The sequence below is a fragment of the Carassius gibelio genome, chromosome B16 (assembly GCF_023724105.1).
Source record: "Carassius gibelio isolate Cgi1373 ecotype wild population from Czech Republic chromosome B16, carGib1.2-hapl.c, whole genome shotgun sequence".
Classification (NCBI taxonomy): domain Eukaryota; kingdom Metazoa; phylum Chordata; class Actinopteri; order Cypriniformes; family Cyprinidae; genus Carassius; species Carassius gibelio.
The window spans coordinates 7,046,432-7,060,326 of record NC_068411.1 but is presented as its reverse complement, the minus strand read 5'-3'; the positions used below and the strand labels follow the sequence as shown (position 1 = coordinate 7,060,326).

The 13,895-nt window shown below is 40.5% G+C and overlaps 1 protein-coding gene across 5 annotated transcripts in view; it reads right to left on the bottom strand.

Moving 5' to 3' along the window:
• The window catches only part of LOC127974714 (type II inositol 1,4,5-trisphosphate 5-phosphatase-like), a 31,349-nt gene extending 22,999 nt beyond the window's left edge, over positions 1 to 8,350 (bottom strand). Inside the window, exons 1-6 of one of the 5 annotated variants that reach the window (XM_052578181.1) lie at positions 7,569 to 8,350; positions 7,384 to 7,486; positions 3,136 to 3,233; positions 3,015 to 3,044; positions 2,776 to 2,886; positions 973 to 1,110 (exon numbers count right to left, since the gene is read on the bottom strand). In XM_052578181.1, coding sequence (XP_052434141.1) covers positions 973 to 1,110; positions 2,776 to 2,886; positions 3,015 to 3,044; positions 3,136 to 3,233; positions 7,384 to 7,486; positions 7,569 to 7,638 — 550 coding nt within the window. In that variant the 5' untranslated portion in view covers positions 7,639 to 8,350. Of the gene's footprint in view, positions 1 to 972; positions 1,111 to 1,305; positions 1,569 to 1,617; positions 2,038 to 2,775; positions 2,887 to 3,014; positions 3,045 to 3,135; positions 3,234 to 7,383; positions 7,487 to 7,568 lie in introns of those variants that run through there. The other 4 variants (XM_052578182.1, XM_052578183.1, XM_052578184.1 and 1 more) reach the window with 4 other exon arrangements.
• Positions 8,351 to 13,895: the final 5,545 nt, after the last annotated feature.

Sequence of the window (13,895 nt, the reverse complement as noted above, 5' to 3'; positions counted from 1 at the left end):
TGATCAAATGCAATACTAAAATAGTATAAAATAAAGCTATAAATGACAAAAACATAAAAATGGGTAAAACAAACTAAAATTCTAACAAAATATAAATTCAAAATATGAAAACTATATTAATATGTAAGCAATGTTAGAGCAACACTGTTAATGGTTAATAAAAGGATGATTTCTGAGATTTCTCCAGGAGATACAGATGATTATTAATGATCTCACAAGCTCATGGTTTCGCTGAGGTAATAAAACAGAGCTGATGACGCAGTGCTGGCATGTGGATGTACTGGTCTGTTTACTAAAACAGCTTCATGAAAACTGAAAGAGCGAAGGCCATGTCACTTCTGTAAAGCCCTGTTCACACCAAGATTGAAATTCTCCAGCTCTTTACAGCAGGATGGATTGTGATTGGCTGTAAATATTAGTATCGTTCATCAACTGGGAAAAAAAACATTCTGAAAATGACTCCAATGACATTGTTCCTCTGTGCCTTTATCGTTATAGTTGTGGTTTGGACTCTACTATTCTTTAATATTGAGAATCATTTTAGAACTATATTTTTAGCGTTAGGTGAAAGGGCCTTTAAGGGTTTCAGTGTTTGGATGATTCATAGAGACCACTGTAGAGTAAGCAAATATACAGTTTTTATAACCAATTAACACAGAGCAGAGACATACCACAGGTCCATGTCAAACCTGCTTTGTGGACTTTTGTAACGTTTTCCCAAAAAATACTTTTCTTCTTGTGGAGTTTGTAAAACAGGCATATTAATTTGCAATGATGTGTTACATTGGAAGAATGCAAAGCTTACCCGATTTAAAATGACCAGCTCTACACAAAAACATCTAAATAAGAGTCTTTGCACCATCTTCTCAGGATATGAGTGGCAGTACATCATGTCCTGAACATGTGCAACTGCTATTTCTGTAAAGCTTTTTTATGAGGGTAATTCCTGTGGTGGCTAAATGCAATGCTTACCTGATTTCTTCATTTGACTCATCTTGACAGTCGTCGATGCAATTGACTTTCTTAGTGATCGAGCTCCTTTTGACATCTTACGGTATTTAGTTAGCCAGTCAAATTTCGGTTCGTCCTTCGGATACTGCTCACAGACATCTGAAATTTTAAAAGACTCATTTATTTCTTAAATTCTTCTTTTGCATAGGTTAATTAAACTTCCAGTTTCAGGATAAAACATAAGTGATAAATACATAGAAAAATAATGATACAAATACATGTATCTCACTCTTCTAAGAACATTTCATCCAAATCGACTTATAGGCTATACATTTTCTTTTCTTTATTTTTTACCAGTATGTGTATTTCCTGGGAATTGAACCCACGACCTCTTGCGCTGCAAACACAATGCTCTACCACTGAGCCACAGGAACTAGAACATCATTCATTTCAATGTATATTCAGAGAAAGGCAAAGAGGAACTGTTTTTTTTTTCTCCTTTCCTTTGCAGCCGTTCTCTCTCTCAAAACTATTAGCCACAAATTTCACACTGACTTCAACATCTAATCACACAGACGATCTCTAACTTCCCTTTGCAAGCAAGTGCCTACTGGTGTTTGAGTTTCTATATGACCACAAATGATCTACAACCGTTTTGCCGCTTACCTTGCAAATTTCTAATATTCCTCCGGTTAATAAGCACATCTGCTGAGCCCCTGATACTCGCCATCAGCGCTCAAGTGATGAAGGTCCTTGTGGCATTCGTTAACCATCACTTAGCCCGAGCATATTTCCTCTTCAGACCTTGTTGATTTCAGTTCGAGATGTCTGATGAAATTACTTTCAAGCGTTCATCTTTAAATCATGAAAACGCACCGTAGATCCACAAATCCTTATCACAAATAACAAACAGCTGCTCATTCTGTATGTTAAAAGCCACAAACTGGACAGAAGCAGACAACCTTCTATTTTGAACTCAAACTCCGCCTCTCACACCTTCTTCTGTTCCGCAATCTTAGTCTCTCTCCCTCGTGTCTTCCTTATTTGTTAGATTTAGCTGTTGTCTGAGAGTTGAGCAAACTGGCTGCTTAGCTTCTTCAGATCTCAGTTTATTTTGTGAAGATATATATATATATATATATATATATATATATAGATAGATAGATAGATAGATAGATATAGCACTTGCAGGTTGTACAGCTGGGCTTCCTTGTTACTACGCAATGATTCCCAAAGTACCAGTATTTACCAATCAGCTAATGTCTTTCACTTTCAAACAGCTTTGCTCGGTCTGAATGGATTTCAGAATTTTGTTAGCATGAATGGGAACATGTTTGGCAGGTTTGCTATGGATGGTATCAATGGAACTTTATCTTCTGCATCACTGCCATGTGGATTCCCCTTCTACTCAACACGAAGAACCACATAGCTCTACACAAAACCATCGAAGTATGACTAAATGTGTTCTCATGCAAAAGTATTGGGGTCAGTAAGATTTTTTTATGTTTTTGAAATAAGTATTTTCTGCTCACCAAGGCTTTATTTATCTGATTTAAAATACTGTGAAATCAATAATATAGTGAAATATTATTACAAATTTAAATAATATTATTCCCCATTTGAATGTATTTTAAAACTGAATTTATTCTTGTGTTGGCAAAGCTGAATTTTCAGCAGCCATTACTCCAGAAGCATTACATTTGATTTTTTATTAGTAATATTCAACTCAGTTTTGATGATTTTTGTGAAAACCGTGATGTTTCTATGATGACTACAGCATAAGTAAAAAAATATTTGACTGACCCAAAGCTATGTGTATCTTACCACTCCATGCCCGATTGACTTCGCTGAGGAAGAGACGGGTTTGAGAACCAAAGGGTAACTTCAGCTCCAACTCCTCTTCCAAAAAAGTCACTCGTACCCGAGTATCTGCACCTTTGTAATAACATGTGAACTAGCTATTAAAACAGTCCTGAGATACACTGAACATTGATGCATTGAGATGTACTTTAACTTTGATGCAAACACTACTGCAGCTGTTGATCTATCATATAAATGCTCACCAACAACAGCAAGCTCATCTGGAGATGAAACTGTGAAGATATCAGATAGATCCATTAAATCAATTCAACATGAAAGCATGCTTTCACTTAATATTAACTAAATAATTCCTTCAACATTTACCTTCAACAACTGAGAAGTCATAAGAAATGGGTATGATTTCATCCAGTCTGACATCATCACCAGTGATGGCCATTCTTCGATGGGAATATATGAATAACCTGAGAAATAAAAGGAATAGAACATATTGAAAGGCTGCAACACAACATTAGTTTTATAAACTTATTGTCTTTTAGATTTTGTAACATGCTGTTGATAAAAGTCAGTAACATAATAAAAATAATAATTCATAAAACCTTTTATTTTGGGTTGTTTTCCAGAAGAGCAATTTAAATGTATATACCCAGGTAAGAAATATGGTCTATTTTGCAAACATTCCCATTTTTTTTCTTAGTTATGTGAACATAAATGTGATCATTTTGCAACATTATGGGAATGCTAACCCTAGCTTATGGTTGCGCAGTTGTTGTTGCTAGGAAACCCTTGTTTTGTTTACTGTGTTGACACCTGCTGAAGCTGCGTTTAGTCTCGTACTGTATCACATACCTTATCAGTGTCGTGTGCTTGCTTAGCCATTTGTTGTGATAAACAATAAAGTGTGTTCAGCTGAATTCAATTTCCGTTTTGTCAAGCGGTATAAAAAAGGTTAGTATATCACATCAGCCCTCGCGTGAGACCCATCGACTCTACCGTGCGACTCCACTGTGCAGGGACATCAGCAAGGGACATAAGTATCACTTCTGACTCATCCTGTTTTCTACACCTTGCTTCACTTCTGTTTCAGTTTTAATGACCAACTCTTACTATGTGCTTCCAGATCCCTACTATTACTAGCACTCACAAACCACACATCACACACTATAGGCAGCACAATCCTAACAACCTGCACACTTTGCCTATGTCTGCTAATACACTACTTTCTATTTCTGTTGGACTCTGGAATTGCCAGTCTGCTGTAAACAAAGCCGATCTCATTACATCACTCAACCTTACCTGAGGATGGTACTCCCCTAGTCATGCTTGGAGATTTCAACATGCGCCTAGATAAACCTCTGTATGCTGATTTCCACACTCTGTTTTCCTCTTTTTGATCTCAACCGAGTGTCAACTACTGCTACTCAACAATCAGGCAACCAACCGGACCTTATTAACACATGACACTGCTCTACTGATCATGTACTGGTTACTCCACTGCACATCTTGTATCACTTCCTCCTCACTTTTAACCTCAACATGGTTCCAGCTCAACACATACCCCTACACATGTCATCTTTCGACGTAACCTACCCTCACGGTCACCCTCCCGGGTATCTGTATGGTTTCATCTCCGCTTCCTCCCCCTAAACATTTACCATCTCTTGATGCTGACAGTGCTACAGATACTTTCTGCTCCACTCTTAAATCTTGTTTAGGCACTGTCTGCCCCTTGTCTTCCAGGCCAGCACCAAAATCTGTCAAGCACAAGTTGCCGGCAAAGATATGTTCACACCCTTCTCTTTACTCTCTGAGGCAGAAGTCTCCAAACTCATCCTTTCTAATCATCCTACTTCTTGTCTGCTTGATCCTATTCCATCTCATCTCCTTCAAGCTATTTCTCCTGAATTTATACCTGCACTCACTCACATCATCAACACATCCCTCCACACTGGTGTTTTTCCCTCAACATTTAGACAGGCTCGTATGACCCCATTACTTAAGAGACCCACCCTTAATCAATCTCTTTTAGAGAACTATGGACCGGTTTCCCTTCTTCCATTCATTGCTAAAACAATTGAATGAGCTGTGTCCAACCAGGTCTCTGCCTTTCTCATACAGAACATCTCAATGACAGCAACCAATCTGGATTCAGAAATGGACATTCAACTGAGACGGCCTTGCTGACTAAGACTGACAAGAGAAGCTTCCAAATCTTGCAGGATCTGTCCGCTACTTTTGACACAGTTAACCACCATATCCTCCTGTTAACCCTACTGACAAAGGGAATCTCAGGAACCGTACTTCAGTGGTCTGAGTCTTACCTATCAGATAGGTCCTTCAAGGTAGAGCTGTAATCGGGCCTTAAAAGTTAGGGTTTTGGTTAAGTTCGACAGGTTTCGGCCAGAGCCCGACAAGTACATTTTGATTGACAGCTTTTTTAAAGCCCGAACCCGTTTACAGCCCGACATTATTCAAATGTGCGCACGCACACAGCTCTTTTGCCTTTTGTCAACAATAGTAATTAATAGTTTATTCATGTTTTAACATAATTTACTCATAACTAACGTAGACTAGACCACTTGGAAGTTGGAATAAAGAAATAAAATAAGTCTTCTGTGACATCGTAACATCTCAGCATTCTAGACATAGGCTCATTTAACCTATAAATAGACCAACGCACCAATAAAAACGAGTCATTTAAAAAAAAAAAAAAATTAAGATAAATCTTAAATTAAGATGGGTATTTGGCAATAATGAAATTAAGATAAAGGCTCCGCCGGATTTGCTTTATTTAATAAAAGAATAATGCCAACATTAGCGTAAATACTCTGTCAACATTATGCATTTAAGACTCGGTGAATATTTAGTTATCATTTGAAAAACCTTTACTCACAGAGATTAGGCTAGGTCTACATGTTTTTGTGGAGGAAAATGATTGAATCCACTGTAGATGTCTTCACCGCGCTCCTGCGCTCACTAATAGTGCGTCATTATTCACTCATTATTCTCATTATAAACATGGTCAAAACTTTTCCACACCTCAGAGTTTGCTTTAGTTGCTGGTGCAACCAAAACGTAATCACCAGAGGCAAGCCTCCGTTACACCTGCTCAGAATTAATTTTCGCATCTTTCTCGCGCTAATCGAAACACATGACATGACCGCTCCTTTACCTCGCAAACCGGAGCGCAAGCCCGAGCCCGGCCCGAGCCCGTGTAAGATGACAGAAATTAAGCCCGAACCCGACTGAACCCGTCGGGTCCCATCGGGTTCGGGCAAAGATCTTCAGCTCTACTTCAAGGTATCTTGAAGAGGTGAGTGTCACAAGTCACAACATCTAACTACTGGGATGCCTCAGGGCTCTGTCCTTGGACCACTTCTCTTCTCTGTCTGCATGGCATAACTAGGTTCTGTCATTCAGAAACATGACTTTTCATATCACTGCAGTGCTGATGACGCTCAACTCTATCTCTCATTCCATCCTAATGATCTGACAATAGCTGCTCACATCTCAGCATGTCTAACAGACATTTATTGCTGGATGATGGACCATCACCTTCAACTCAACTTCCAAGATAGAACTTCTTGTGATTGTTTCATCACAATTTCACCATCCAGTTAGTCACATCATTCATAACTCCTTTAAAGACAGCCAGAAACCTTGGAGTTATGATTAATGATCATCTGATTTTTACTCAGACCACATTGCTAAAACTGCACTGCAGATTTGCTTTATTCAACATCAAGAAGATCAGGCCCTTTTCTTTCGGGAACATGCTTCACAACTCCTTGTTCAAGTTCTTGTTCTATCCAGGCTTTATGATTGCAATGCTCTCTTGGCAGCTATTACAGACAGTTTTATCAAACCTTTACAATTAATTCAAATTTATCCAGAATGCGGCAGCAAGATCATTGTTTAATTAGTCAAAAATAATCCATGTTACACCTCTCTTTGTCATTTTGCACTGGCTACCAATAGCTGCTTGCATAAAATTCAAGGCGTTAATGTTTGCCTACCAAACCACCACTGGCTCTGCACCCCTTTACCTTAATTCATTACTTCAGACATATGTACCTCTAGAAGCTTGTGTTCTGAAAGTGAACATCACTTTATTATACCATCCCAGAGGCACAATATCACTTTAACAGACGGTTACATAAAATGTTCCCTCCTGATGGAAAGATCTATCCAACTTAATCCAAGCAGCCTTAGCCATCTTAAAGAATTGACTAAACACACATCTATTCCATCTTTATCATTGCTCTTTTGTGTGTGCTAAATGACTAAATGTAAATGTAATTAGTGAGTTTTAGATTTAGATTTAACATTTTTAAAAAGTTCCGTGAACAATGTAAAAATAATGTTTTTGTGCTAACGATTTGAGATCATTATTCATGAAGTATAAAATCAAACGAACATTCTATTATCGTTAATGGAAGAATGTTTGTTCATCAGCCAGGTACCTACTAAATGATTTATACAGATTTAGATGTTAGTCTCAACTACATTGATTAAACCCTACAAATGTATAATTGTAGTTTATGAAGTAATGTATATTGACGCTATTGATTTAAAATTATTTAATTTGTTGTTTTTTAAAGTCCATAAACTCACGCATGTTCGTTGTTCTGCTGCACCAGTCCGATCAGTTTGCTCTCTCTCACATCATTCAGCAGTGAAACACACTCCACAGCATGTGTTGGGCTGCTAAGGATAACTAAAACAATTCATTACATTTCTATCGATCGAGATATTAGATGACTGATAACAATTTATAAGAGCCATTTATAGCAGCGTACACTGGCGACATCTAGCGGACACGACAGGATTGACGCACTGGAATCTCCTTTTCCCATTGAAACTGGGCATGCTCGATAAAACAATAGAAAAAAACTGTGTGTGTTTAGTAAGATACACTGTAAACAGAATTGTAGAGAATATTAACTACGTGACATTCACTATAATCTAAATATATTTCTTATAGGCATACATATAGTAGGCTATGTTAAGAAAGTGCAAAGTTGCGCAACAATCTTAAGTTCATATGTAAGAAAACATGCAGTCTGTTTCAGAATCACGGCTTTACTTTGAACAGAAATAAACGTTTGCAATGCAGTCACGGTTTCAGATGAGCGCTGAGAGGATACTATGGTGCAGTTTTCTCCTTTGGCCAAAGTCTCTTGAATCGCCACGGACTGATCCATTATTCACAGCGAGTCTGCGCCGGATACTTCGCACGCAAGAGGTGACATTTACGATCCTTTCACATCAACAGACGAGAGGTTCAAAGTGTGCCAGATAACGGTGTGAAGTGGTTTCCTCCGCGAGGGCAGTGACTTCCCGTCCGATAATGCCACGCAGCAGATTCAAGACTTCATGCTCCGCGTTTAAATCAAAGTTTTATCATAGCGTCTGTAATCGGTAATATAGAGTCTCATCAGACACGCTAACAGAGCCACTTCTGATTTTCTCTTCTTTAGACGTATTACTTTTCTTCTGGCCAAGAAGTGGCGTCAGAGACTGCAGAGACTCCAAACTTGGCAGACTGGACTCGATCCCACCCACTACTCCTTCACGACACAGGCACTAGGTGGCGCTCTCGTTTGCATTTGGAATGCTTTGAACAGCATGGTTTGTCTTACTAATGTATACTTTTCGTAGTATGGAAAATTTCTTTACGGATAGAATGTTTCGTATGGAATACTAGTGTAATTTCTGAGTAGTCTACAGCACAACAGTAATATTAACAATAATAATAATAATAATAAATCGGTAATTGAAATAAATATTAAATAAAATAAATATAAATATTAGATGAAAGTCTTGAAAAGTAATAATAATAATAATACCTCATTAAAAACGTGAAAATTTTAAAATGTATTTCAATTAACCCCTTCAGACCTGAATTATATTTCAAGTTTCTGAAAAAATATAAAAGTACATTTTCCCAGCTCATGAGGCTTCTATAAATGAGGCCAAATTAAAATATTACACATTTCAATACTCTTTAAATGTAATTTTTTTGTCCATTTCAATGGACGTCAGGTCAAAACAGGGGTGCTTCACAAAAATGTACCATTATGAAATACAATAATAAACATAAATTGTTGGTCTGCTGTATACTTTAAGCTTCCTCTCAAGGTCAAAAACTTGAATAACATTTCAGTATATATTCAACCTTAATTTTGAGGTTTTTGTTTTACCGTTTGCATTGCATAATTTTTGTAACAAATGAAATATCTTAAAATCAATCAATATGGTCATTTTAGAGTCATTTTCTGTGTGCATCTTTTTTTATCAAACACTTGAACATTATAACATTTCAACTTAATTGTAAGGTTTTTGCTTTATAGATTGCACATTTGTTTATTCAAAACAAAATGGAATAAATCAAGTCACATTAGAGTCATTTCCTGTGTGCATCTTTGAAACAATTTCTCTGTTACACAAAGCAGTAGTGCACCTTGCACTTATCACAGAAGACGTGTGTTTTCCCAGAACAAACTTCCAATTTGCATCTTGTTGCTTCTTTTTTTTGTATCATAATTTGGCAGGTGGTCCACCATATCTTTTTTGACTTCAAGAACTGGCTGGCATTCCCTTGCCTCTGCATGTTGTCCAGCTTCATCGTGTGTAGTTTGAGAGGTACTGCTGCATTAGAATTGCTTGGCCTCTCTCATTTTTTTTTTTAACCCTGTGGCTTCCCAGAACGCACAAGCACTTTGGCCACATTCATTTTGAATTCAAGGAGATCCATGATTTTCTGTGGCTAAGTTCCTTTGTATTCATTGTCCCCTGTGAAACTCAAGCCAGCTGTTCACTACAGCAACATCAAAAACATGAGTAATCATGCGCAGTGGCCATTTGCGAGACTTGATATCAATCCTGTAAATGCTGATTAGCTGATCAAGCTTGTCCACCCCTCCCATGCCCTTCAATCAGCATTACTGGACATGTGATTTCAGTAACAGACATTTGAACCCACTGTCCATTCAAATGGACAGACACATTTGAAAAAATCCTGATTTAAAACGTGCAATTCTACGATCGATTTTAAACATTAAATAATAAGTTCAATCCTTCTATTTTACATACAAACTATGAAATACTGGCAAACATATAATTGTTTTAAATAAAACCATAGAAAATTCTTCTTGCTTCTGAGTTTGGAGTTAAGTGCTGCCATGCTTCTCTTCAATGTAGGTTTTTTTTTTCTATTACCACATGCAAAGTTTTACTGCCATTTGATTGGAAGACAAACATCCAATCTCATGGACTCCAGACTTTAAACTAGGTGAAATGCTCCAAAAGTAAAAAAAAAAAAAAAAAAGGGGCTGACATGTGATGTCCATTATAATGGACGCAGGGTCCGAATGGCTTAAATGAAATAAGTGTAAATTAAACTACATAAAAAAAAATACAATTTATAGGAAATAACACTGCATGCACACCACATAGGCTGTGTTTGGTATGTAATACATATGTACTACTTTCAAAATACTGTACCAATTTTGTTATCGCTAGTGTACTATGTGTGTGTGTGTGTGTGTGTGTGTGTTCTACTGGAGTTTGTTTCTACTTTGTCTCAGTTTGTTCTGTTTCTTCATGTCATTCCAGACGGACTGATGATGATGATGAGATCAGATCTCTGCGTGGAGCACTGACTGATGTCCGACAGGAATCTCACAGGATTATTACAATTAATGGCAAAATTAATGTTTGGAATTGTAAACTGATATTTCCTACTGACACACTAAAGAAAAAAATAGAAATAACTGATATGGGGATGTCGTGGCCTAATGGTTAGAGAGTCGGACTTGGAATCAGAGGGTTGTGAGTTTGAGTCTCGGGCCGACAGGAATTGTGGGTGGGGGGAGTGCATGTACAGTTCTCTCTCCACCTTCAATACCATGACGTAGGTGCCCTTGAGCAAGGGATCGAACCCCCAACTGCTCCCCGGGCGCCGCAGCATAAATGGCTGCCCACTGCTCCGGGTGTGTGCTCACTGTGTGTGTGTGTGTGTGTGTTCACTGCTCTGTGTGTGTGCATTTCGGATGGGTTAAATGCAGAGCACAAATTCTGAGTATGGGTCACCATACTTGGCTGAATGTCACTTTACTCACATATATATATATATATATATACTGGTATACAAATTAAGGTATACAACAAAGTTTTATTTAGCTTTTTTTATTGTAAAAATGCAGAAAGTTTCCTGTAAGGGGTATGTTTAGGTGTAGGTTTGGTGTAGGGTGATAGAAAATACAGTTTGTACAGAATACGGCTATGGAATCTCCCAATTTAGATAGTGAAGTAAACGTATGTGTGAACAGAAGTATTGAAACACCTGACCATTACACCAACAGTGACTTTATTGACATTGCACTGTAAATACATAGACACGAATGGAGTTGATCCCCTCTTTGTAGCTGGAACAGCTTTCAGTTTTCCGGTAAGCCTTTCCACAACATTTTGGATGGTTTCTGTGGAATTTCTTTTATAGATACTGATGTTGTATGAAAATATCTGTTTCAGTTTATTTCAAAGATGTTTGATGGGTTTGAGGTCAGAGCTCTGTGTGGTTCTTATGTCACACCCAGGGGCGGGCTATGCTTTGACTAAGCCACACCCCTTCTCAACTTCCACCTCGAGGAGGTCCCCAAAGCCAACCCAATGGCCAAACAACACGAGAACAAGTAAGTGATAAAACAATCTTTATTTAAATATTTAAAAATAGCTTGGGGTATAGGGAAAGGGCAATTAAAACTAAACTCTGACTCGGCCCTCCAGATGGGCTATGGCCGGGAAGAGGTCAGGGAGCAAGGGGGGCCACGGGGATCCGGGGCGTGGGACTCGGGGCCCGGCCAGAGTCTTAGGTATCCGTAGCGCCCTCCTTCTTCCTCCTCTTCGCTGAATACAACTCACGGTAAGTACTGGTTCACACAGTTCGTTCTCGGGGTGCTCACTCTCTTTCTCTTCCTCCACAGGCAACGGCTGGGACACAAAGGCACAGTTAATTCGGCTTGGTTTTGCTCTCACCTCTTCGCTGATTGCAGCTCACAGTAAGTACTGGTCCACACAGTTCGTTCCTTGGGTGCTCACTCGCTTTCTCTTTCTCCACAGGCAGCGGCGTAAGTACAGGCTTCCTCGATCTCTCCTCGTGTTACCCACTCTCTCTCCTTTTCTCTCCACAGGTATCAACTTGGGCACAATAGCACAGTTAGTTTGCTTTGAATGGCTCTCACCTCTGGGCTGGACACAGCGTACTGTAAGTACAGGTTTCGCTCTATTTCTCCTCGCGTTATCCACTCTCTCTCCTCCTCTCTACAGGTATCAACTTGGACACAAAACACAGTTACTCTGCTTTGGATGGCTTTCACCTCTGGGCTGGACACAACGTACTGTAAGTACAGGGTTCGCTCTATTCCTCCTCGTGTTATTCACTCTCTCTCCTTTTCTCTCCACAGGTATCAACTTGGGCACAATAGCACAGTTAGTTTGCTTTGAATGGCTCTCACCTCTGGGCTGAACACAGCGTACTGTAAGTACAGGTTTCCTCTGTTTCTCCTTGTGTTACTCACTCTCTCTTTCCTTTCCTCTCCACAGGTATCAACTTGGACACAAAGCACAGTTACTCTGCTTTGGATGGCTCTCACCTCTGGGCTGGACACAGCGTACCGTGCTATCTCCCGAGATCTGAAGCACGCTCACAACATATACTGTACTGAACTAGGCTAGAACCAGCAGTCTCCTTGTCCTCCCGCGACAAAGTGCGTGAAGGCGGGGGTTTATCTGACAGGACACACGGCAATACACAGGCACCCCACAGCAATATACAGCACCACGTCAAAATTATAGGTTTTCACAGCACGAAGACTCACCCACCACACTCAGTGTACGAAAAGGACACCCGTCTTCCTTCACTTCGCTTGGTTCGGATCTGGCGATGGAATATGCGGCCTAGCTAGTGATGTCGTCGTTGTGACTACTTCAATAAGTATTCCTTCGGCTCTCCCACCACGCTATATTAGGGGTAGGGCCGCCCTCCTCCTCCTGGAGAGATCTACACAACGCCAGGTCAATATACAGGGCACTTTCGGCTTGCTCTTAGTACTCACATCAATGCCGCTTCCAATCCCCTTTTCCACGTCGTCTCAATTCGCCGTATAATCCGTTCACTTCTCCACCTTTAAGGTTCGCGATGTCTTCACAATCATACAATTCCAGCCTGAGGGAGAGAGAGAGTTAGACAGCCACCAGCAGCGCACCAAGACGGGCACGACACAGTGCTTCACACACACCAGAAAGAGCTCCCAGACTGTGAAATAACTTGGCCTTAAGTACTGCCTTGTCCAGCGTATCCTCCAATCACCAACCGCTGTCCCTAACTAGGCACAGGTGCATCGAATTCCCTGATTTTCCCTCTTACGGCGCTACCGGAAGTTCCGGTGTTCTGTTTTTCCGGTCCGGGCGGAAACACTTCCGGGCGGAACCAAACTTCCCGAATTTTGGTTCCGCCCCTAAAGATCGTCACCTTGTGACATCCTCCCCCGCCAATCCGTTCTAGTCCCTAGAACGTCCTCGGGCTGTCCACTCACCATAGCGGGCAGGGGGTCGGCCTCGGTTCTCTCGCTGGGATCGTCTCACTGGTGAATCGGGCTCAGCTTGTTCAGGGGCTGCTTCTGGTTCTCTCGGGGCGATCGGGGGTGGTGCCACCACGGGTCTCCCTGGTACCACAGCCCAACCTTCAATCCAGGGGGCCGCTGGTACAGGTTCCGTGAGGACTTCTTCCACGGCTTCAGGGTAGTTAGGGCATGGGCGAATCATGTTCCGGTGCACCACACGGTCGGGGCCTGACTTCCCTTCTGGCCGGATGGTATAGACCGGCTGTCCCGGCCTCTGCTGCCGGCAGACTACATAAGGGGTGGCCTCCCAACGGTCACTCAGTTTCCCCTTCCCCTGCCGCTGATTATCTCTCACCAACACCCTCTCTCCTGGCAGTAGAGGGGCTTCTCTAGCAGTCCGATCATACAACCGCTTACTTTTCTCTCCTGCCGTCTGTATCCTTTTCGACACCTGCTCGTAGGCAAAATGCAAGCGCTGGTGATGGCGCCCCACCCACTCCG